The sequence below is a fragment of the Ascaphus truei genome, chromosome 12 (assembly GCF_040206685.1).
Source record: "Ascaphus truei isolate aAscTru1 chromosome 12, aAscTru1.hap1, whole genome shotgun sequence".
Lineage (NCBI taxonomy): Eukaryota > Metazoa > Chordata > Amphibia > Anura > Ascaphidae > Ascaphus > Ascaphus truei.
Window position 1 is genome coordinate 39195255 of NC_134494.1, and position 26292 is coordinate 39221546.

Below are 26292 nucleotides of genomic sequence, written 5' to 3' on the forward strand. Positions count from 1 at the left end.
GCCACGCCCTGGAGAGCTCACAGGTAAACCCGTAGTCTCCGGGTCAAATGCAGAGCGGTGGCAGCCCTGGCCAGCAGCAGATCAGGTTTTAAGGGTTTCCCTGCTTCAGCATAGGTGGCTCACTCAGTGAGCCACTGAGTGAGCCACCTGTGCTGAAGCAGGATATCCTTAAAACCTGTTCTGCTGGTTGTCCTTGAGGTCTGGACTTGGCCGCCCCTGTGCTGTAGTATCAAATACACATACTGCAATAACTCTGGGGTGCCAGAAGCCTGTCCTGTTACTCGTTGCAGCCGGTGGACAGAGCCCCGGGGGTTAGGGTTGGGGAGCTTGGAAGTTCGCTGCAAACAATAAATGATAAAAGATATTACAGGGAAAGAAAGTCTGGCATGCAGCGGTGCACAATGCAGAATAAAGCATCCACAGCTCACGTGATACATCCCCAACAATTATTACTGGCTTTGCATGAAGAGGGCACCGACCCCCTTTCTATTTCTATGAAAACATTCAATATTTAGGTGTATATATTCAATAATGCATAGAAAGCGTGTCATCGCGGGCCGTTAAAAGCCTCCTGGAGGGACTAGGAAAGGTGGCGCCTCTCTGTACCGTGATGAAATGGAATAACCGAAGAACCTTAATGTCTTTTATTTCACATCTAGCCCTTTTTCTTGCATCCCCTTCAAAGGAGCTCGCCATTCATTCTCTCTCACACAAGCGTCGCGTTTCTTAACACTTGTGGTGCTATGCGTTTAAGCCGGTACGCGTAAGACGTACTGTTAATTATAGAGGCGCAAACTTTTTTTGGGCAACAGGGTTGAAATCCGCGAATGTTTTTAGCGACATCTGGGTGGCCGTCCCTGTGAATTCACATGTATTCCGGATCCTGAAACCGGGCTTTTGTTGGAGAGGAAGAGTGATCTGGGATGTGGGATCTCTCTCCTTTCCTCCAATAGCCCTATTTCAGGGTTTGGATGTTGTATGAATATAGATTTAAAGTGTCACATATCACCCAAACTCAGCAATCACGGAGAAAATCATTGGCAGCTAAATAAGGGAGAAGGTTATAGAGCCGGCTAGTTGGTCAATAGACACTTTGATATACAGTATACTGTACATGTAGCCAACCTGGTCAGAGATCCATCTATTGAACCGGACTATTCAACAAAGGTTTTTGGTGGGCAATCTGTACTCTGGTGATATTGATGGTAGTCAGGGCCTGTGACCACTAGACCACTGGGTTTTTTTTTGGAAGGGTGAGAGCGAGGACTTCTAAATATAAAAATCAAATTGACAATTGCAGAGACTTGAAAAATAACAGGAGTTAACATTAACTTCACAGCAATCAGTAGTCTCATAGCAAACCATAAACTTCACACAACAGGGTGGTTTCCGGAGACAAGTCTTCCACCAGAGCTTGGACTAGGGTGACCCTTTAGTAGGTTGAAGTAATGGGAACCTATCTCCTTGAGGACACTCAATTACTTACTGGTCCTCTCCTCCACCCAAAGTACGGCTAGTGTTCTGGATGAAAACAAAAACAGGACTTGCGCTCATAAGTGATTGTGATAGGAAAAGTGATTTACATATAAAGGTATGTATAAAATATACAATACAACCTTTATGGGTGAGGTTTTGTGCAGCTGGTCTGTGGGAATGGCTCAAACACCAAGGCTACATGGAAACAAAAAAAGAACAGCGCAAAAAAACCATTGTGTAGTATATTTAAAAAAATTATTTATAGTATAAAGGTGAGTATTGCACGTACATCAACAATAAGGGTTAATAGCATGACATGTTAGGGACATGTTACCACTCTGTAGGTACAGCAGGATTCAGACACCGGTTGCAGGACGTTCACCCTCAGAATGCTGGTGTATGATTCCAAAGTAAGCAGCTCAGCGTTGGGGAACCTTCCCACACCGTCACGGAGCTCTCAGCAGGGTTAATCGCCACGCTGCTTCCGGGTTACTCCACGCCGGCGTGTGACGTCATCAGGCGGCGTCTCTATGCTGGTCGCGTCTTTGATGCGTCACTGTCTCACATTCAGCAGTCCAGCGGCACACAGAGTCCCAAACACGTCCCGTAGCAGAACAAATGTACGATTTAAAACCGCAATGGGGATACAAAAATATATGAATGAAGGAAGGGGCGCGTTCCTTCATTCATATATTTTTGTATCCCCATTGCGGTTTTAAATCGTACATTTGTTCTGCTACGGGACGTGTTTGGGACTCTGTGTGCCGCTGGACTGCTGAATGTGAGACAGTGACGCATCAAAGACGCGACCAGCATAGAGACGCCGCCTGATGACGTCACACGCCGGCGTGGAGTAACCCGGAAGCAGCGTGGCGATTAACCCTGCTGAGAGCTCCGTGACGGTGTGGGAAGGTTCCCCAACGCTGAGCTGCTTACTTTGGAATCATACACCAGCATTCTGAGGGTGAACGTCCTGCAACCGGTGTCTGAATCCTGCTGTACCTACAGAGTGGTAACATGTCCCTAACATGTCATGCTATTAACCCTTATTGTTGATGTACGTGCAATACTCACCTTTATACTATAAATAATTTTTTTAAATATACTACACAATGGTTTTTTTGCGCTGTTCTTTTTTTGTTTCCATGTAGTGTTCTGGATAGCTTGCCTTTGGCTACCTCATGGGGGTACTGCTTATGGCTACTGTCCCGTCCCTGGTCCACCTCTGAGGATATTAGACACTGCCAGACCTTTAAGAGGGACTTTGCTTTTATACCCTGGGACCTAAACTCCTCCTCTTTGCAAACAGGAGCTACAGAGAGAGGCAATGACCAAACTTGCTAACTTAAAGCAGCAAACAGGTAGCATTTTGTTTAAATGAGAGGATTGAGGCCGGGGGTCTCCGGCCGGAGCTGCACCCCATTCATTTCAGCTTCAAGCGATTCCCTGATTTTTAGAGATACCTAACTCTGTAGTATCAACAGATGACGTCACAGCTTCCTATTGGCCCACGTGACTTGGGACATGTAAGCCGCCATTTCGTTAGGCCAACAAGAACTCTGGCTGCAGATATACCGGCAGCCCCTATAGAGGTAAATATCTCTGGAAGCAGGGGGTCTCCGAAGCTGAAAGTAACACAGCTCAGCTCCCGACAACCCCCCCCCCGCCCCCATTTAAATCCTGTAATAATATAATGATATAGATCCAATGTGGTCTTTCTCCCTCCTAATAGAGGTAAATGAGAATTTTAATCCTAATAGAGGTATATTAGTATTTTATCTGGTAGTGTTAGGACTTGCGAATGGGTGTCTGCCTTGTCGTGGCTCGCAAGCTTACAACGCTTTGGCCAAAGGGTTAAACTAAATGACCCTTTTTCAAGAGAATATATAAGTATTTTACTGTGTATTTCTGTCATGATGGATGTAGCATTGGCCTCCTCTGTCGTCTCCTGTAATAATAACAAATAAAAAAATAGTGCAGTGCTACTGTACATGTTTTGCTGCTTTAACCCATTAGTAAGAAAGAATCCAATGATGGAGCAAAAAGCAGAGCACAGCACGTGCAAAAAACTGGGGCTAAGCAAACCACATATGGTTAAAAATACATTTTATTAGGAGGCTGACAACATTAGAAGGTGGCAGGAATACTCCGACGCGTTTTGCGCTGCAATAGTACTTTGTCATGTGAATGAAGATGAAGATATATGTATACCCATGATGCTCTAGGGTAAATAGCCTGTATAATAGGAGGAGAGACAAGCCATAACTGCTCTCACAGGCAGTAGTTGGTTTTATTACCCCCAGATCCGGGCATTAAATATATACCCCTATATATGAGCATACTGTTCACAGAACATTTCAACAAACTCACGTGTACAGCCCTTATGTCCTCTAAACAACTAAAAGGATTACTTTGACGTTTATATACTTTGTCATACTCCCCCCAAAAAACTCTGAGGCATGGATAATTTGGGACTTTGTTCTCTTGTTTTTGTTCTTGTGACGCTCGTCTCAAATCAGGAGGTGGACCCGCAGGCAAATACACCGACCACAACCCAGGGTATTCTGTAAGAGTATCCGTAGTCGGTATGGAAGCAGGGTTCAGGGCTGGTGGCAGAGTTGCAAAATCCAGGGAACAGGCAGAGGTCAGGGCTGGCGGGAGAGGTGCAAAGACCAATGGGAACAGGAACTGCAGAATCCAGTGCTTCAGCACAAAACGGCACCCCCTAGCCGGGTACAGCCGAGAGTGGTGGAGACCACTGGGAAACAGGAACTGCCAACAGGAAGGCCACAGGAACCAGGGGTACAGACACGCCACAGGAAACACTGGGGGCACCAGCGTAGCCGCTTCAGCGCGGCAGCGAAGTCTGCCAGGAACAAGGGAAGCAGCGCCGGGGCTGCTAAACAAGAAGGCCTTGTGAAGCAGGGGACTGGAAGCAGGATACCAGGCACAAGGAGGCCTAGCAGGCCAAACACGGAGTCTGTGACAAGCACAGTCACTTGCAACTTGGATTGCAAAGTCTATGTCCAGCAACTTCCTGAGGGCGGGGCAGGCACTAAATAGCACGGGAGGCCAATCAGGCCAGAGCTGCACAGGAGGCAGCAGGAGGCAGGTGATTGCAGAAGCAGGGAATAGATTGTCTGGAACCTGCAAAGCTCCGGATGGAAGGGCTCCAGCCAAACCCAGGAGTGGATTCCTGACAAGATTCATGGCATTTAGCTGAACTACAACATTGGCGTTCAGACGATTCATGAGTGTATCACCTGGTGAAGTGATCCATTACTCCTAGTATTGTTTTGTTTTTTTAATGTAATATTGTCCGCCCCGAATCCCATTCATCTTTTAAAGGAACAGGCGATCTCTGGTTCGACCTTATGCATCTTCAATAGTTATACTTTCACTTGCAAAACAAGTGTTTTTACAAGCAAGGTTTGTGAATACTGTAGGCGGAAGTTTAGCTTTTGAAAATTAACTCAAATTATGCTGTCGCCCCACAGAAAATGTGCTTATTAAAGTCATTTAAAAAAATAAATGTTTAAGGGCTTGTATGACTAATAAATAATAATAACTTTATTTCATACAATCCAAGAAAATGCAAAAAAAAATGCACAAAGCAGCGCACTGCCCAGGGACACAGGTGTAATAAAGTAAAAAATAGATTTATTGTCAGTCAGACATAGCAAACAAGGGGGTATAAACCCTCCAACGCGTTTCACACAACAAGGTGCTTTATTTCATACAGCAATTTTCTCCCAATGGGACCCAAAGCGCGTCACAATTACAGTACAGCGAGCGGTACGCAGCACATAGGATGGTCACAGATACAGTTCCTGCCCAAAGGAGCTTACAATCTATGATTTTGGTGCCTGAGGCAAAGGGAGATAAAGTAACTTGCCCAAGGTCACAAGGAGACGACACCGGGAACTGAACCAGGTTCACCCTGGTTCAAACTCAGGGTCATGGTTATCCGAGTCAGTGTCTTTCTCCATATCCTCCTTCTTTGCATCCAGTAGCATTACTTGGATAAAGATTATTTATTTATAAAATGTTTTACCAGGAAGTAATACATTGAGAGTTGCCTCTCGTTTTCATGTATGTCCTTGGCACAGAGTTATAATGACATACATGGTTACAAATACAGTTACATTAAGTGAAAAGGGTTATATAGTACATTATGTACAAGACATTGCATGCACAGTTAAGATACTATATATTATGGGCGTATGTAGCAGTTACAGACCAGATTAAAATGTGAGACAGCTTTAGTTTTGAAAGAACTTAAACTGGTGGCGGATGTGAGAGTCTCCGGTAGACTGTTCCAGTTTTGGGGTGTACAGTAAGAGAAGGAGGAGCGGCCGGATACTTTGCTGAACATTGGGACCATGAACAGTCTTTTGGAGTCAGATCTCAGATGATAAGTGCTGCATGTGGTAGGGGTGAGGAGCTTGTTCAGATAGATGGGTAGCTTGCCCAGAAAGTATTTGAAGGCAAGACAGGAAAGGTGAACTTTGCACCTAAACTCGAGTGATGACCAATCTAGTTCTTTGAGCATTTTGCAGTGATGTATGGTGTTGTTGCATTGGAGAACAAACCGGCATATTGAGTTGTAGATGGTATCAAGTTTGCTACGGTGGGTTTGAGGTGCCGAGCCGTATACTATGTCCCCATAGTCTATAATTGGCATTAGCATCTGCTCTGCTACTGTATACGCTTTCTGACCAGCAGACCTAATGAGGATTTGATCCTATATAGTACACCTAGTTTGGCATAGGTTTAAGATGTCAGGGTATCAATGTGCATCCCGAATGTTAAGGATGGAAGAGAATGTCACCAAACCCAGAGCTTTGTACGAGTTTGAAAGTGTTTCTCAGGAAGAATAGAATCTGTGTATTCATATTGCTAAAGTTTATGTTGGAGTGCTGCTACTGTGCAAACACTGCATAATATGATTATATACAATCGATGTTCTTTTCTATGTAAAAGCAAGGATTACAAATTAAAATCAATGCACAATCTGAAGCGTACAGCGCGTCGTTGATTCAGAAAACTCTTTACCTGGAATGAACTCTTGTTTGGGATTGAAGTAAACACGGTTTTTGGCCACATGTTGCTGCAGATGGGCAGACATAGTGCTTGCTGTTATTTCTTACCATTGTCTGCAAAATGAATGGGTGCGTTATAAAAACAAACAGAAAAAAAAACCCATGGTGCTGAGATTGCAGAAATGATGAGTAAGCAGAGACTTAAAAAATAAATTTAAAAAGTTTGCCACGTGCCCATGAGCGCTCTTAATAATGACGTTTTTATACAGTACAACCATAGCTAAAATCTGAAATGTTGCAACGCTTGCTAACTGCTTATTCCTATCTGCATGCGTTCATTAAATATCCGCTAACCGTTGTTATGGCTCTATAGTCACTCAAGCTTTTTAAAAAGAATGAAAATATAACTTTAGCTGTAGTCTAATACACAATATTTATGGATGGCTAAAGTCATCCCAAGGTTTGTCATGTGTATATTCTGCCCCCTTGTGGCCAATGTCACAATTTCAATGTCGTTTATACAGGCAGTTCCGAATTTATGAGAGAACGCCTTGCAAGCCGACGCACTGAAATGGTTTTACATTAATTGTGGGGGTGTTAACAATTATTTATTTTTTAATAATGAGAGGAATCCTTAAACCAAGAGGTTAAGGTTGTAATAAATTAGTGCATAACGGGATCCAGACTAAAATCATCAAATGTCAGCAGACTATATAAGGCACAGTATGAATGAATTATTTGTATGATTTGCACATGTAACATGTAACATTGCAGAACCGCTGCTACAACAGACGTGAAAGAGTTATCGAATGTCTCCTGAGTTTCCTCTCTGATGCCATGCTAAGATAAACATTGCATTAAATGTATATAAACATTGCATTTTATTTGTATATGGTGAATGTTTTAATCAGATTAACGCCCTCGTGATCATATATTAATAAAAGTAATTACGTCTAGGTTTCACCTGCCTGCTTTTTATCTATATACTTATTATCGGTATACACTAAATTTGACTAGAGTCTGAAAGGACCACATGGTCCATCCTATTTAATGTAATACGTGCTTATAGCAGTGGTGCTGAACTCCTGTCCTCAAGCCCAGCCAACAGGGCAGGTTTTCAGCATATCCCAGCTTCAGCACAGTTGGCTCAATCAGTCCCCGCTTCAGCACAGGTGGCTCAATCTGATTGAGCCACCTGTGCTGAAGCTGGGGTATCCTGAAAACCTGACCTGTTGGAGTTTGGGGGAGGGGGGTGGTTGGGGCTTGATGACTGGAGTTGAGCACCCCTGGCTTATAACACCATACATTGTAGTATCTGGGACAGTGCAAACATAACTAGCCATGCAAACATGCTCCTCAACAGCCATATAAGGGTGTCAATAGCATAGATCACATGGCTCCCTTTTCAGCACCCTGCACAATCCACAAAGACTGTGGAAGTTCACTTACTAGGGTCTGCAATGCTCATGCTAGATGGCTGCAAGGTGGGAGAACTAGTATGAGAACCAGAAAATGACATACCCCCCTCTCTGAAGATGTTGCTACACTGAACCACATTATAATAATCATAAGTCACTCTAGATTCCCTCACTGATTCTTAGGTCTGTAATATAGTGCTCACGCATGCGCTACCGTGCGCACGCGCGTCAATGATAATCGACTGTGGGAGGTTGACGTTGATACAGTCGAGACGGGCGCACGAGGTAGGGCGTGAGCGGTGGGGCGGCAGATCAGAGCAAATACAAGAAATTTGTATTTGCGCGCTGCTGCGCGTCTAGTGACGCCGCGAGCCAATCACAGCGCGGCCTAATGCTGGGACATCAGAGCCACGCCCCCTAGCTGTGCGCGGCACTGCTCGCAACATACAAACTAAACGTGTGCGCCACGTGCACGCGCAGCACCGTGCGTCCGCACACACACCAGCGCGCACTATATTACAGACCTTACTCTACTCAACCTATTTTGCCACAAGCAACCATAAGCTTCCATTTCTTTCAAGCTGTCAGTATACTGTATGGGTAGGTTATTGCTTGTAGCAATGTCCACTGTAACTAACCATGTGTGTTAGGTAAAGCAAAAGTCCAAGCTGCCGTCCCCCCCCACCCCCCCGCCCTTTAATATGTGCATCAATACAATCCACACAATGATAAATAATTAGCTAAGCTGCCGATCGATCCGTTCTCCTGTGATCGATCGGCGAAGATTTAGCTCAGGGGTTCACTAAATGGCTGTCAGTGCAGCAGAAGAGGACCAAAGATGCAAAGTTCTGTGGGGAAGATCATGTGACCAGGCAGTCACTAGATACAATTGGTGCACTGCTAGAGAGAGGGCAGGGCTGTGACTTTGAAAACGTTTGCTATAGAAACAAAAAATGCTTTTACATTATAATACATTAAAAATGTTATTCACAGTTGTTCTTATTTTAAATGCTACAAGTATTTTCTTTTAGTACAAAACTAATTTATTTTAAAAAAAAACTCACATGTAGGATATTGCTTGGTCTGTAGCATTAATAAATCCTGATGATGTGTAATTAATATTTTTGTAACTGTTCTTTCTTAGTCCTCCAACAAGCCTACAATACCTCAAGATAAAATCAGACCGCTGACCAGCCTGGATCATCCTCAAAGCCCCTTTTACGATCCTGAAGGGGGACCCATTATTCCAGTCGCTAAAGTCATTATTGAAAGGATTGCCCGAAAGGTAAAGTATTTTCTATGATCAATTATCACGACAGACTGACAACATGTGTATGTAATTTAATGATGAAAACTAAACTCTATCGTCAAAAATCCTAATTTACAAAAAAAAAAAACCCTACCATTTATTAATTAAGGCTACGATTATACAGGAGTTGCTGGGCGGCAGCGCGTTGCGGTGACGTCACCGCTGCGATCGAGGCAAAGCGGCAAGTTGAACTGCAGGCAGGAGGCAGCCGGAGGAGACAGGGAGGCGTGGCGGAGGTGTGGTCTTGAGCGGTTCGGCCTCATTGGCTGAACCGGTCACGTGACGCGGCTATCGCCTGCCAAGAACAAATTCCTCCGTCTCCTCTCCAGTCTGCCGCCCTGCAGTTCGGCGCTGCGCGCCCGTCGCGATAGCTATGTTTGGTTACGTAGGATTGATGTGCTTTGTTTTTCAGCCGTGCGGCGTCGCGCCGGGCGATTTTAGGTATAATCACTGCCTAACGGTTCAAATAGTCTCATTGCACGGCCAAGGGTTTTATCTATGCGTTAGGTCAATCAAACAAATAACGATTCCACACACAGCCTTAGATAATCAGCCTGTGAAAGAGAGTAACTCCCTCACTATACCAACATAGCAGATCGTCCACACACGCCATGGAACTATCAGTCCACAGGAAGTTATCTTCTACCCATTCCTCACTGGTAGTGTCAGTCCGAAGTATGGATGCAGCCCGGTCCGAACTGGACGAGCAAATACTTAGGCCAGGGGAACTGAACTCCAGTCCTCAAGAACCTCCAAACAGGTCGAAGACTGATTAAGCCACCTGTGCTGAAGCAGGGATATCCTCAAAACCTGACCTGTTTGGGGGGGGGGGGGTCTTCTGGACTGGAGTTGAGACCCACTGACTTAGTGAATCAGGCAAAAAGAGGGGGAGGGGGAACACAAAATGAATGAGTCCCCTAAAGAATTCACTAACTGCACACCTACATAATGTAAAATCTAACTTTAAATAAATTTACTTAAAACATATATTACCAAACGTAGTGTACTATGAGTTTAAAAAAAATGAATTAAATGGACAATATCGTGCATCCCTGTCAATAAATGTATGATTGTACAAACCCAGATGCAATATTCCTTGGGTTTGACAGGACAGTGGATGCTGTAAGTCAGGGTATTAACCCCTCTGGAGTTAGTATGCAGACTGTAGGTAACCGTATCCTACTCAGTGAGCCTTTAACTGGTCAAAGATCCAGCAATCCTGCAATGATATATATAGCAGCAAACACCTATAGTTGTATTAAATGCCTATGCTTGAAAGGTGACGCTGACACAGGCACAATCAATCGAGAATAACCCTCAGTATAGTTAAGCTAGGACTCAGAGTACCATTGACATAGAGTTACCCAGCAGAGAGGCTCTAATTGTGCATATATCATGTATTGTATGTAGCAGGGAGGCAGACTCACTGCCTGTTGTTATATTTATCCAGCTAATGCCGTCTGCATAGAGAGAGCCAGGAGAATTAAGAGCACTACATTAAAACCAGCTCCAAGTAGGAGACTGACACAACTGCGCGTCCAACGCGCGTTTCCCTCCAGCAAAGGAGCTTCTTCAGGGACAATTATCAATTTGAGGGTTATTCTCGATTGATTGTGCCTGTGTCAGCGTCACCTTTCAAGCATATGCATTCAATACAACTATAGGTGTTTGCTGCTATATATATCATTGCAGGATTGCTGGATCTTTGACCAGTTAAAGGCTCACTGAGTAGGATACGGTTACCTACAGTCTGCATACTAACTCCAGAGGGGTTAATACCCTGACTTACAGCATCCACTGTCCTGTCAAACCCAAGGAATATTGCATCTGGGTTTGTACAATCATACATTTATTGACAGGGATGCACGATATTGTCCATTTAATTCATTTTTTTTAAACTCATAGTACACTACGTTTGGTAATATATGTTTTAAGTAAATTTATTAAAAGTTAGATTTTACATTATGTAGGTGTGCAGTTAGTGAATTCTTTAGGGGACTCATTCATTTTGTGTTCCCCCTCCCCCTCTTTTTGCCTGATTCACTTATCAGTTCACAGTTTGCACCCACATTTACAATTACCATTATTATTATATACTTTATCACTTTACTCAATTAGTGTGGCCCTGTGATCACTCCCTAATCCTCCCTTTGTTTTCCACTGACTTAGTGACTGCTCTCTAAGCATTAATTCTGCATTCAATGTTTTATTTCTTGCAGGGAGAACAGTGCAATATTGTACCTGATAACGTAGATGACATTGTAGCAGACCTCGTTCCAGAAGAAAAAGAAGAAGGTAAGATATATACTAATATTGGAAATATAGTTAGGTTGGAACTCTTTCCCTTCTTCTATAACTTCAAGGTTAACGTCAGCGGGTATTTTTCCTTTTATTCCTATCCCTTGTAGCTCTTTGTAAGCAGGGCAATCGAGCCTGTCGATTAAAATACAGTATATACAGTGGCGGCCGCCTTTAACCTCCCGCGGCCGCCACCGCGGGATTTTTAAAAACGTGGGCAGATGCGGCGTTTTTTCATCCGGTTTCGGCGCCACGGGCGCTTTCAATGTAAAGCACCATTAGCGCTTATGCGTCAGTGCGGCTGACGCGCGGGAAACTCCGAAACAAACGGAGAACATCCCCACATTTTTACGGGTAAGTAGGAGGATAGGAGGGGCCGCAGCAGTATATTAAACATCCAAATATTATTCACATGTAAAGCAAAGTAAGTCAAAAACGGCTCCACATGGTCATTTAGTCACTGGGGCAGATTGGAGACAGATATTGGCCCCACACAAGGCATCATGTTGCGTTGTCATGGCAACGCATTGCCATGTGTCATCACATTGTCATGGCAACGTGCCTCCAAGTGACGTCGGGTTGCCATGACAACGTGACGCCACAGGAGTCGATGCCGCTCCGGTAAGAGACCCCGCACTTTCCCCGACCGGCAATCAGTTCAATTGTTGTGGGGAAGAGCGCGGCGCCTCTGCAACCGCCATCAAGCCGCCCTTACACTATAAACCCACACACACAAGGCGGAACCGACCCATGGGCCCACCAGGCATTTGCCCTGTTTCCTAGCAGCCCAAATCCGCCCCTGTGTAGCCATAAGGGACATCCACTTGCAACACAGAAAGCAACTTGCAGAGCTGCCCGAGAAGCTCCAACACCGTCGTTCCACTGCAGAAAAAGAGGCGGGACAGGAATGACGTCTACATACGCCATATCTTTATATATGTCGCTGGCGGTCCTGCTCATATCCTTCTGACGAAGCACAGAAATGCGAAACGCGTATGGACCCTGTAGCTCGCGTCTCCAGTCCCGTGAAGGTGTCGAGGAATCTTGCGAAACTCTGCGAGTTGCTTTCTATGTAATAATATTAATAATATTGATAATAATAGCATGTTCTTGTATAGCGCTGCTAGTTTTACAGAGACATTTTGCAGACACAAGACACAAATCCATTTATCGAGCTCAGCAGAGCCACACAAAGGCACAATAAATGGCATCTGATGGTTTAATTTATCTATTTGAGGTGTTTAAATGTATCAAGAAGAATTGTGCAGCTTTGACCAGGTGTTTTTACATCTGTAGCTTAGTTGAATGGGGCCTCCATATTTTCTAAAAGTTTTATAACCTACCAGCTGGGGAAGTTGTTACATCCTGATCGGTTTATACCCAATACATACGCAATGAGATTAGGATGGCTCTCGCTACAGTATGTTGGCTATTGTCTTCCAGATGACACCCCTGAGACATGCATCTACTCCAACTGGTCTCCGTGGTCTGCCTGCAGCTCTGCTACTTGTGATAAAGGCAAAAGGATGAGGCAGAGAATGCTGAAGGCTCAGCTCGATCTCAGTGTTCCCTGCCCAGACACCCAGGATTTCCAACCCTGCATGGGGCCAGGCTGCAGTGATGATGGTAACTCGCGGATTTAGCAAATCCACTGAAGCAAACTTTGAACCACTCTTGGGTTTCCGTTATTTATTCCCCATATTTTTATTTGCGGTACACTGCACGGTAGAGGCTTTTTGTCCCTTTTTTTTTTTACCCACCATAGCTTAGTTAATGTGTGGATTCACATTGCAAAGCCAGTATAACCATCCTCCCATCGATGAGACCCAAAAATAGCTGTCTGCCAGTAGGGTTACTGGCTCTGCACTTCTGTAAGCCAGGCTGTGCTGAAAAGCTGTGTGATGCGGCAGGTAGAATCTTAGAGGGTTCCATGTTAAAATGGATTAGAAGCAAAAGGTGACACACGGTGAGTGCTCATTTACATGTCATTACCCAGAATCCCGGGCTGCAGTGGAAGCATTGTAAGCTAAGAGATAATGGGGAAAGGCAGACCTGTTTGAGACGTGTGAATGTGCTCACACGTGGTATTTTTATTTACTGTACGTTATAGGGTTTTTGGCACTATTCTACTTACCGTAACTTTTTTAATGTGAAGTTATTTTGGAAATATACCAAAAAATAAACTGCATCTATTATTCATTTATACTGCAATTAGTGCATTGGATATTTAATATTATTTGCACCACACAGTGATAAATCTGTTATTTTTATTTGGTACACATGTGTGCGCTGTTAGGCTAGGAGACGCAGTTGTTTTCAGCAACCACGGAACACTCCTTTCATTCATTTAATTCTGTGTAATAAAATAATGTGGTCTAATGTCAGGCAGGCCTTTTAATATTGTCCCTGCCTTATCAGCAATATAGTATATTACATGAAATGTAATGTGCACTGAACCCCCTGTGAAGAGGTGGAACAATGCCCTGCTTTATTCATATCCTAACCAGCAAAAGTCATGTTATTCTAAGAATATATCAATGGGAAATAATGTCAATACTAACATTTAAAGCTGCAGTTCAAGCTACCGTTTGTAAAAAAAAAACATTTCCCCCCCATTCAATATGTGCATCAATACAATCTACACACTGACAAGTGATTAGCTAAGTTGCCGATCGATCTGTTCTCCTGTGATCGATCGGCGAACTTTCGGCTCAGGGGCTCACTAAATGGCTGTCAGTGCAGCAGAAGAGGACCAAAGATACAAAGTTCTGGGTGGAAGATCATGTGACCAGGCAGTCACTAGAAACAATTGGTGCACTGCTAGAGAGAGGGCAGGACTCAAAAAGGGTGCCAGAGCCTGTTTCAGAAGAGGAAGGGGATGTGACTTTGTAAATGGTTGCTATAGGAACAACAAAATGCTCGTTACCTTACAATATATTAAAAATGTCTTTAAAAATAGTTTTTTTTCTCATATTTTCTCATTGTACAGAACAGTTAAAAAAAAACAAAAAAAACAAAAACACACATGTAGGATATTACTTGAAGTGCAGCTTTAAAGCTGCAGTTCAGTCTTTTTTTTTTTTTTAAATTATTTTTTTACTTCAATAGTTTCATGTGTACAATCTCTAATTACTTAAAGAACTGTATAGCTGCCAGTCAATTCGTTCTCCATGTATTGATCGGCGAAATTTGGTGACATCATTAGTGAAGGGATCTGTTTTTCTTCTGCTTCAGTCTCTCAGTGGAAGCTCATGAATATTCATGAGCACTCCTGCACTGACATGTGCAAGAGGGAGGGCAGGGCTGACAAAGGGGTGTGCCAGGGCTTGTGACAGGACATGAAGGGGCGGTGCCTTAGCAAATGGCTGTTAAAATAGAATACAAGAAAATTGGTCTTTCAAAGTTGTTTTTTTAAAAACAGAAAATGCTAAAAGTATTTTTTCTTACTACAGAACTGATTTATTAAAAAAAAAAAACACATGCAGGATATTGACTGAACTGCAGCTTTAAAACCCCAACATGTGAGAATTCTACTAGTGTCCAGTAAGTAATTTTCATTCTGCAATGTATTTTAGATGCATCTACCTGCATGATGTCTGAATGGATAGCGTGGTCTCCATGTAGCCTTTCCTGTGGAATGGGAATGAGATCAAGAGAGAGATACGTGAAACAGTTCCCCGAGGACGGCTCTCTGTGTAAAGTGCCAACTGAAGAAACAGAGAAATGCATTGTCAATGAGGAGTGTGGTGAGGTTCTCATTATACACACACACACACACACACACACACTTTGACACACACACACACACACACACACACACACACACACACACACACAGACACACACACACGATGCAATCCAGAAAAATCCATTGCATTTTTTCCATTGGCTACTCACAATTGGTTGTGTTCTTCTAGTGACATTGAAAACACATTTACTGCTTCAGGCAAAAAAGCCAGGAATGTCATATTACCAGGGGTGACGCTGTACATCACATCCATAAAGAGATGTGGACAACTTTGGTTAAACAAAAACACAGGAAAATAAAAACGTACTCTACATCCTAGCAATAAATTGGCCTTCAAACAATACAATTGTAGCTAGTACAGAGCAGACGAAACATGTAGAACAGATAAACCGTTTGCTTATTACAAGTAGGATTTCACGTTTAGGTGATAAAAGGTGAGTGTATAGCGCTACTACTGCAAGTGTGCTAAGAAACAATATGTGTTAAATCTATAGTGTAAATAAACAGCAATTTGCATCAAATCCACTCTGACAATCAATGGGCAAACAAGTCTTCTAACCAAAAATACATGCGACAAAAGCAGTGACTATACCGGCGCCTCCGAGGTACGACGCAAAGGGTGACTATTATCACCATGATGGGGGATCAGAGCAAACCATATAACATCCCGAGGTATCGGTCAGTCTACTGAATCCAGGCGACTCCACGTGGGAGAAAAAAACTACATAGTGTCATTCTGGTGAATCAATGAAAATACCATATACCAATATATAGGAAGAGAATGCCTCAAGAGGTCTAGGAGACTAGGAAAGGATAAGTGAAATACACCCCTGAAGCGCCGTCGATCGCGAAATGCGTAGGGTCAGAGGTCACGTCGTCCTCGCGCAGCAGAAGCCCTGATTTCCTCCCCTGTTCACTGTTGGGATGCCAGGCCTGCAGCATTCTCCCTACCAAAGTATTTAATACTACACAACTGTTTTTTGGTTTTTTTAACATATAAGATTTTACATGAAATGCTGTTTTTCTTGTTGTTGTTTTTTTTTTTTTTAAAGACTTGTTAATCCTTATTTTGTTTTGATTCTATAAGAGCCAAGTAGCTGCATAGTGACGGAATGGGGAGAGTGGGAAGAATGCAGTGCCACGTGCGGGATGGGAATGAAGAAGCGTCACAGGATGATAAAAATGACTCCAGCGGACGGATCCATGTGTAAGGCGGAGACCTCCGAGGTGGAGAAATGCATGATGCCCGAGTGCCGTAAGTCCCGTATCATTTCATCTTTAAAACCTTACAAGGGAAAAAAAAAAGGTGTAATTACTAAAAGACCGTACTGCAAGGGCGGCCAAGCCCAGCCCTCAAGAGCCACCAACAGGTCAGGTTTTCAGGATATCCCAGCTTCAGCACAGGTGGCTCAATCAGTGGCTCAGTCAAAGACTGATAGAGCCACCCGTGCTGAAGCAGGGACTGATTCAGCCACCTGTGCTGAAGCTGAGATATCCTTAAAACCAGACCTGTTGGTGGCCCCTGAGGACGGGAGTGGGCCACCCCTGCCTTACAGTCACACAGTTAAACGAATTCAGTGCCGGCGTTACATGTCACCCTGTCACTAAGGTGGTTAAGTATCAGATAGAACACCCAATGTGTCTGGAGACATTTCTTAACGATTCTTGCAGCAAGATAATAGATGCCTTCCAAGAAATCAATAGTGCAAAATACAATTTTCTTTAGGCATATACAATACATTTCAACTGTCCCAAACTTCCCCCTGCACTCTAATGAGTCTCACAGGAGCCTATGTTAAATGACCTCTTCTTCTCGGTTTCGTTAAAGCCGCGCCGGATATGACAAATGCGTTCTCCCAATGGAATGCCTTCAGCTCCCTTTAACTCTGCAATAATGATTCATAGACCATTGGCTGCTGTCTTGTGGCTTTTCTCCCAATGTTAAGGTTACAGAGAACCGTCTCTGTATGATGTATCACACGCACAGCGCCCTTCAAAAGCAAAATAGATTATTGTTATTTTATTCATCTCTTTCTTCTTAAATTCCGTGCAACGGGGTACCATGTATCCTGGCATATGGTGAAGTCGGTGGTCCAGGCCTTAGAGTTATTGGTGCTAGTGAATATTAGACTAATAAACTACATTTACACTTTTTGTTGCATAGGATTTATTCACGTAGAGCAAATAGTTACAGTAGTTACATAGTTAGGTACATTATAGTTACATAGTTACATAGTAGATCAGGTTGAAAAAAGACATGCGTCCATCAAGTTCACCCCATGCTAAATGTAGATGATAGATACTTTATCCTATGTGTGTATTTACAGTATATTGATCCGGAGGAAGACATATACTATGTACCTTGTAAGATTGGGGTACAAAAAGAACATTGCTGTTTTTTTTTAATGAATGAACGTGTGTGTGTGTGTGTGTTCCTGGCCCCTCTAGCATCAAAAGGGTTACATTAGGTAAACTACAAAATACAAGTTGTTTCTTTTCTTATAGACTATATAATCCCAATTGTAGTCTAAGAGAAGAGAATTAGAATCCTTATTCCAAGGGGCTTTTACGTACAGTACAGTATGCCCTGCTTTCCGTCAGGTTCTAGGCTGCAGTACCCATGCTCATCCACTGGGACTGCTGCTACTCTGTTAGCTCTCTCAAGGAACATTCCAGAACCTGAAACCTGTGCACCTGTCCCATGCCTCCAGCCAGACCTAGATAAACCTTCCTTTCCTGTTCCTCCCTTCCCTGTTTATACTGGTTCCTCCAGCACCTGCTAGGTTCCTGTATTCGCTGCTGTTCCCCTTTGGTGTTGTTGTCCTTTGCTGTTGCCCTGTTCCTCAGTCCCAGTCCTGTTCCTGACTTCTCGTTGACGACCTTTGCTTGTGACCCCAACCACGCTATCTGCCGCTTGCCTCCGACCTCTGCTTGTGACCCCGACCACGCTCCCTGCTGTTCCTGCCACTGGGATCTACTCCAGCCGTAGATTAACCTTTGACAGATTCTAATTTACAGTATTATTATCATTTATTTATAACGGGCCAACATACTCCGTAGCGCAGTACAATAGAGGTGGAGCAGTGACAGATTAGAGACCCTCTGGGGCCCCTAGGCACCAAGACTTTGGGGGCTCTCCTCCTGAAGCGCCATGACAACACACTCTCTCTCTCTAGATTTATAAATAGCAGAATCTGCTTTAAATGACACTTTTTTTTTTTTAAAACCTTGGGCTACAAAGATATATATTTTTTAAATTATTGTGTATCCTGCACTGTAGAATTTACACTGTTTCTACAAAAAGTGTGTGCAGGTGAGAAGGAAAGGGGTGGTGGTTGCAGGTGGGAGAGGCAGTGGGTACAGGTGGAGGGGCAGTGGGTGCAGGTGGAAGGGAGAGGGGCAGTGGATGCCGGTGGGAGGGAGAGGGGCAGTGGGTGCAGGTGGGAGAGAGGCAGTGGGTACAGGTGGGAGGGAGACGGGCAGTGCGTGCAGGTGGAAGGGAGATGGGCAGTGGGTGCAGGTGGGAGGGAGAGGGGCAGTGGATGCACGTTGGAGAGAGAGGGGCAGTGGGTGCAGGTGGGAGAGAGGCAGTGGGTACAGATGGGAGGGAAAGGGGCAGTGGGTGCAGGTGGGATGGAGATGGGCAGTGGGTGCAGGTGGGAGGAGGAGAGGCAGTGGGTGCAGGTGGGAGGGAGAGGGGCATTGGGTACAGGTGGGATGAAAGGGGCAGTGGGTACAGGTGGGATGGAAAGAGGCAGTGGGTGCAGGTGGGAGGGAGATGGGCAGTGGGTGCAGGTGGGAGGAGGAGAGGCAGTGGGTGCAAGTGGGAGGGAGAGGAGCAGTGGGTGCAGGTGGGAGGGAGATGGGCAGTGGGTGAAGGTGGGAGGAGGGGAGGCAATGGGTGCACGTGGGAGGGAGAACAGTGGGTGCAGGTGGGAGAAAGGCAGTGGGTACAGATGGGAGGGAGAGGGGCAGTGGGTACAGGTGGGAGGGAGAGGGGCAGTGGGTGCAGGTCCTACCTCCTTATAGGACTAGTACATCCTTGGGAGTCTCTCTACTGACTGGCTGATGCCTGACATGTGGCCTCCTCTTGCTTGGAGTTACACAAGGGATTGTGGGATTTGTGGTCCTTGTGTCTTAAGCTGTAACCAACATTGGATCTGGAGCTGGACTACAACTCAAAATAGTGATGTATGCTGCACACCCCAAATACAATGTAACAATACAATTACCGGTGCTCCTGTGATCAGGGATGTCGTGTAAGTAATCCAGTGAACATAGTAAAGAAAAGCAACACAGGGCACGGTGGATATTCTAACCTATTTATTGAGCCAATAGCTGAACGACGTTTCGACCTAAACAGGTCTTTCTCAAGTGATACAGTATGTGGCAAACGTTGTATAAAAGATTAGAAAATCCGCAGTGCCCAGTGTTGCTGGACTACAACTCCCAGAAGCCCCTGCACATGTAGCAATGAGGGGGCGGGGCCCTGAAAGCGCCGAGCCCCCCCGGGACGGTTCTCCTGGTACTCCCCCTTATCAGAGGTCCAGTAACCTTGGGGGGGCTCCTAGGCAGATTCCTAATGGGTAATCCGGCCCTGGGCTGGGGGATGAAAGACAATAAAATAACAAACATTAACATTCATTGTTACAGTAAGTAAGGCGGGTCCTGACCCAAGAAGCTTACAATCTATACGGAAGGGTCAGTGGAAACATAGTGTACAATACAGGGTGGCCTTGCTTTTTACAGGGTGAAACTGGTTTTAATACATACACTGCATGTACGTCATTTCAATTCTAGATTTAGGCCCAGGAAACTACCTGAACGTATATGTTACTACCTGTACGTATATGTTACTACCTGAACTTATATGTTACTACCTGTACGTATATGTTACTACCTGTACGTATATGTTACTACCTGTACTTATATGTTACTACCTGTACGTATATGTTACTACCTGAACGTATATGTTACTACCTGTACGTATATGTTACTACCTGTACTTATATGTTACTACCTGTACGTATATGTTACTACCTGAACATATATGTTACTACCTGAACGTATATGTTACTACCTGTACGTATATGTTACTACCTATACGTATATGTTACTACCTGTACGTATATGTTACTTCCTGCAGATACTATCCCGTGTTTGCTATCGCTGTGGTCTGATTGGAGCGACTGCAGTGTAACCTGCGGCAAGGGAAGCAGAACCAGGCAGAGAATGTTAAAGTCACCAGCCGAACTTGGAGACTGCAACGAGGAACTGAAGCAAGTGGAAAAGTGCATGCTTCCAGAATGCCGTATGTACACAAATACTCAGCATGCCGTGTGTACTGTACACAAATACTCAGCATGCCGTGTGTACTGTACACAAATTCTCAGCATGCCGTGACGTGAGGCTAATATATACAGCATTTGGTTACCTTTAATGAAAACGATTGAGCAGCGAATATCCTGCTCTCTGGGTTCACATAATGGCTGCTGCTGGATCAATCCTTCTGTCAGTGTAACAAAGCAGCTACAGTTATTACTAAGGGTTACATTGTCTATTGTTACAGTGTTCACCTCAGCCACAGTCTCCTGCTGGGAACACTGCAACACTTTCCTGTTTGTGATCATTGGTTGCTAAAACTCCTGCACTGCTGGGGACGCACGCTAAACCTGCTATAGCAACCACATGATGCCCAGCATATTAAACTCATTAAAACTGGCATCAAAAGTTGATTATAATTTTTTGTTAATGCAGTAAATATTATCTAATACTATAGAACTGATTTATGAAAAAAATGTCTACATCCTGTGTCAGACATGTCTTAGTGATTCTGTGTATATTCAATGCAGATCATTAGAAAGGGATTTACCTGATGGGATGAATAAAGTGACACAGAGAGATGCAGAGTTTTATGGAGAACTGATCTCATTATAATATGTATGTACAGGGCCACCCACAGCTTGCCCAGGACTAGAGTTTCCACCGTGGCCCCCCTATGTCGGTGGCCTTGCGAGACCACCCCTCATCTCACAGACCACCTCGCTCTCACCCCCTTCTCACACTTCCCCCTCTATTTCTCTCCCCCTTCTCACAATCCCCCTCTTATTCTGTCCCTACCGCCATGTATTTCTTCCCCCTCCCCACATTCAATAAACCCCCCTTTCCACACAACCCTGCTCACCTCCTCACACTCAATAATCCTCACCCCCACACTCACTAACCCCCCTCCCCTCCTCACTCTCACTAACCCCCCCTCCTCAGTCACTAACATGTCCTCCCCAATACATACACGCACAATAACCCCTCTCCCCAATACACACACACACACACACACACACACACACACACACACACACACACACACACACACACACACACACACACACACACACACACACACACACACAATAACCCCTCTCTCCAATACACACACACACAATAACCCCTCTCTCCAATACACACACACAATAACCCCTCTCTCCAACACACACACACACACACACACACACAATAACCCCTCTCTCCAACACACACACACACACACAATAACCCCTCTTCCCAATATACACAATATACACAATATGTTTGTGTATGTCACTCAACTATTCTCTAACTCCACCTAATGATACACGGGTACTGAGAGACAAATGATAAAAAAGAGGCACTTTTAGTTTTCATCAAAAGCTTACAATCAATTCAGTTCAAAAACAGATTTAACATTACAGATCCTGAATGCACGTGAACCACAAAACAGAAAATAAAAAGCAAAGATAAGCAGTTTGATACCAAATTGTCTTGGTCCTATTAAAGGTATTACGCTTTCTATGTATTTTTCGCATGGATTAAAGTGCTAACTACTGTATAATAAAAACAAAAATACCGGCGCCTCCAGAAAGAAATGATAAAACCTGACCAAATATAATGTCCGATATGAATGGAGAGAAATCCTGGGGGGGGGGGGGATCTTCATTGAAGTCTCATGGAAGGACAAACAAACAAGTAAGACAAATACAGAAAAAAACAAAAGAAAAAGATCATAGTGCAACTAAATAACAAAACCATAAACAAAAAAATACTGAAAAGATTGGCAAGGAAATAATTACAAATTTAATGCAAGTGAATAAAATGATATAGATAAAACAACAAACACGTGTATGTTGGGCTTAGAGACGCTATTAAAGCTATGTCATCCGGTAGGAGTAAAATTGGAATCCTACTTACAGCAAGGCTGAAAGATATAAGCCCGTGGCACAGCTGTCCTTTAATTCAGGCCGGAGCCTAGGCAATGGATGGTAGTAGCACAGCCTCCAAAAAACCATGCTGCCGGGATGGCTTGCTGCCACACACGCAAAGTTTCAGGTGTGTGAGGGGTGCCACAGGGGAGAGCCGGGACCACACTCTGCCAGAGGAATCACCGGAGCAACTAACGCAGACCCCAGAGTCGCGCGACAGGCCGGTGACGTCACACCACAGCGCCAGGGCAGGGGGAGCGCCCGGGATAGAAATGGAGCTCTGAGAGCTGAGGCAACGTCTGAAGGGGACAGTGGGCTATCGCCTACCGGATGACATAGCTTTAATAGCGTCTCTAAGCCCAACATACACGTGTTTGTTGTTTTATCTATATATTTTTATTCACTTGCATTAAATTTGTAATTATTTCCTTACCAATCTTTTCAGTATTTTTTTGTTTATGGTTTTGTTATTTAGTTGCACTATGATCTTTTTCTTTTGTTTTTTTCTGTATTTGTCTTACTTGTTTGTTTGTCCTTCCATGAGACTTCAATGACGATTCCCCCCAGGATTTCTCTCCATTTATATCGGACATTATATTTGGTCAGGTTTTATCATTTCTTTCTGGAGGCGCCGGTATTTTTGTTTTTATTGTCTGTATTGGTTTGTGTTAACCTTTTTGCCTAGGCAGCCCCCAATTTAAGTTTAAAGTGTATCATATTTATGTTTGTCACAATTGTGTCACTATTTTTATATTTTTAGCATTAGCGCTGTTTTCACTGCTCTTCCCTGCTAACTACTGTATGTCATATATTGCTGACTATTTCAGTTTCACTTTTAAGTTGATAGCTACTGACTAATTGATATAATATAAAGCTTCATTAACTTCCAACAACAGGCGGCAATATTTAGTGGCGCGTATTATTTGGAGAGAAATTATTTTCAATGTGCTGTGAAACGTTTGTTTCCCCCTCTGTGCATTTTCATGTTTCATCAACAATAACAAAATTATGTCAATTGTCCCCAAGATTCAATTTTGATGCTTTGGCGATGGCTTAATCTGTAAGTCGCTTGCACTACAATCGGTGCTACTGCTAGTAACATAGCCTTATTTCTCGAAAACAGACGTATCTTAAGGAATCAAAAAAGCATACTGCAATATAAAGCAAACCTGTGTGCGCGAACACGTTCCCAACGTTACATAACACCTTCTACTTAAAGCTGCATCCCAAGCAATATCCTACATGTGTATTTTTTTTATAAATCAGTTCTGTACCATGAGAAAATATTGTAGCATTTTTTTTAAAAAACAACTCTGAATGACATTTTTTATGTATTAAAATGCAACAAGCATTTTTTGTTTCTATAACAACCATTTACAAAGTAACATCCCCTTCCTCTTCTGAAACAGTCTCTGACACACCCTTTTTTGAGCCCTGCGCTCTCTCTAGTAGTGCACCAAGTGTATCTAGTGACTGCCTGGTCACATGATCTTCCCCACAGAACTTTGCATCTTTGGTCCTCTTCTGCTACACTGACAGCCATTTAGCGAACCCCCGAGCTGAATCTTCCCCGATCGATCACAGGAGAATGGATCGATCGGCAACTTAGCTAATTATTTTTTTATTGTGAGAATTGTATTGATGTACATATTAAAGGGAAAAAATTAAAAATAAAAACCGGCAGCTTGGACTGTAAAAGGGCAGCTCTCCCTACTCAGGTGTTTGCCTCCCCCTCTTTTCTTTACACGTGTAGGAAGCAGGGGGTCAACAGAGCTAAACTGCATTCATTCCAGCTCCGGCGACCCCCTGCTTCCTGAGATACTTACCCCGGGAAGGTGCCGCCGGTACTGTCCCTTCCAGGGGAAACAAAATGGAGGGTCAAGTCTGCCGTGTCACGTCGGCCAATAGGAAACCGCAACATCATCCACTGGGGCTTCCTATTGGCCTGCGTGACGCCTGTGATTTAAATTTGAAACCGCCATAAGGTAATAGCGGCGCCTTCTCTGGTATGTGTCACGGGAATCAGGGGGTCCCTAGCGGCGAAATTAACGCTATCCTCATTTCCCATACATGTAAAAATAAAAGGAGGAGGGAGACAGAAGACAGAACTGCTACTTTAAAAAACAAAAGCCCAACGCATTTTGGAGTCTTAATAAACAACCTTAAATACTGCTCTTACTGCCCCAGAACGCGCACTAAATATGACGAGGGCAAGCACTTTTTGGGGGAAGGACCTACAGTTTAGTTATGACACTGGGTGTGTACAAATGACACATAGTATATATGAAGCACAGCGAGGTAGATTTTTTTCTCCAGGTGAATAAGCATTTTAGAAGTTATCTTTACCGAGGCAGAAAGTCAATATCCTCCCTAAAGTGAAATGATAATTAAGTGGGGTTTAAAAGCATTACAATGTTGCAAAGCAATTTCATCATTTCCAACTGCTTTGCTTAAAGTACCAGTTGCATTACCAAACACGGTTTAACGTTAAATGACGTTATTGTACAGTAGTACCTCTAATGTGTTCTATCTTTAATGTAAAATTGTTGTATAATTATAGTAGTTTATCCAATATCGTGGATTAGTTGTCATTAGTTCTACCATTTCACCATTTCAGAGAGCATTACCGTAAATGTGTCTGGGATTTGCACAGTGTCTAGGGAGGTGAAAGAATACGCTTTTATTTCACAGAGCAGGCTGTAGGGATGTATAGCAGACGATGCTACTTTGTGGAGCATTTTGCCTATACAAAAACACGGCGCACCTTGCAGATGTACAGCCGAGAGTGCAGGAAAAGGTAGAAATCAACCAAGTTGTACAAGAATCAATGTGTCCTAAAGCTGCAGACCGAGCAATATCTTACGTGTGTGTTTTTTTTAAAAATAAATCAGTTCTGTACTATGAGAAAATACTTGTAGCATTTTTTTAAAAAACAACTCTGAATTACATGTTTAATGTATTATAATGTAACAAACATTTTTTGTTTCCATAGCAACCATTTACAAAGTCTCATCCCCTTCCTCTTCTGAAACAGGCTCTGGCACACCCCTTTTTGAGCCCTGCCCTCTCTCTAGCAGTGCACCAATTGTATCTAGTGACTTCCTGGTCACATGATCACCCCCACAGAACTTTGCATCTTGGTCCTCTTCTACTGCACTGACAGCCATTTAGTGAACCCCCAAGCCAAATCTTTGCCGATCGATCACTGGAGAATGGATTGATTGGCAATTTAACTAATCACTTATCATTGTGTGGATTGTATTGATGCACAGCACACATTAAAGGGACATTTGTATTACATTTTATTTTTAACGGCGGCTTGGACTGCTTCTTTGAAGGCTCTTGCGTGCTGGCCAAAAATGATCAACATGACTTAGTTCAACAGTACTAAATCTGCACTTAATTTTAGGATCCATCCCAACGTGCATTATATTTGTGTGATTACTGAACTGCATATTTGGGGTTATTGTGCTGTAGATTGTAATAATGTTAGCAAGACAATTTAAGTAAGTGCAGATTTAAAAGTGAGCTGCTGTCAACAGAATAAAATAGCCTGGACAGCACCTCTCACCTTTAGCAAACAGGTAAATGGACAGGTGTGCATGAATCCTCTGACCACAGTAAAATATGCAGCACAAAATGAAAAGTATCCAGCAATTAGTTTGTTAGCTGAAGGAGATTACAGTATTTTCCTTTGTGTTTAACGTTAGTGCCATGAGCATAACTTGTTATAGTGGAAGCGATATCGCCCATTAAGTATGTTCTG

At 43.6% G+C, this 26292-nt stretch overlaps 1 protein-coding gene across 1 annotated transcript in view; it reads left to right on the forward strand.

The window, feature by feature from the left end:
• The window catches only part of SPON1 (spondin 1), a 211336-nt gene that overhangs the window by 178575 nt on the left and 6469 nt on the right, over nt 1–26292 (forward strand). Inside the window, exons 9-14 of the mRNA XM_075567377.1 lie at nt 9081–9221; nt 11465–11540; nt 12987–13169; nt 15119–15289; nt 16379–16546; nt 20438–20602. Of these exons, the coding sequence (XP_075423492.1) occupies nt 9081–9221; nt 11465–11540; nt 12987–13169; nt 15119–15289; nt 16379–16546; nt 20438–20602 (904 nt within the window). The remainder of the gene's footprint in view (nt 1–9080; nt 9222–11464; nt 11541–12986; nt 13170–15118; nt 15290–16378; nt 16547–20437; nt 20603–26292) is intronic.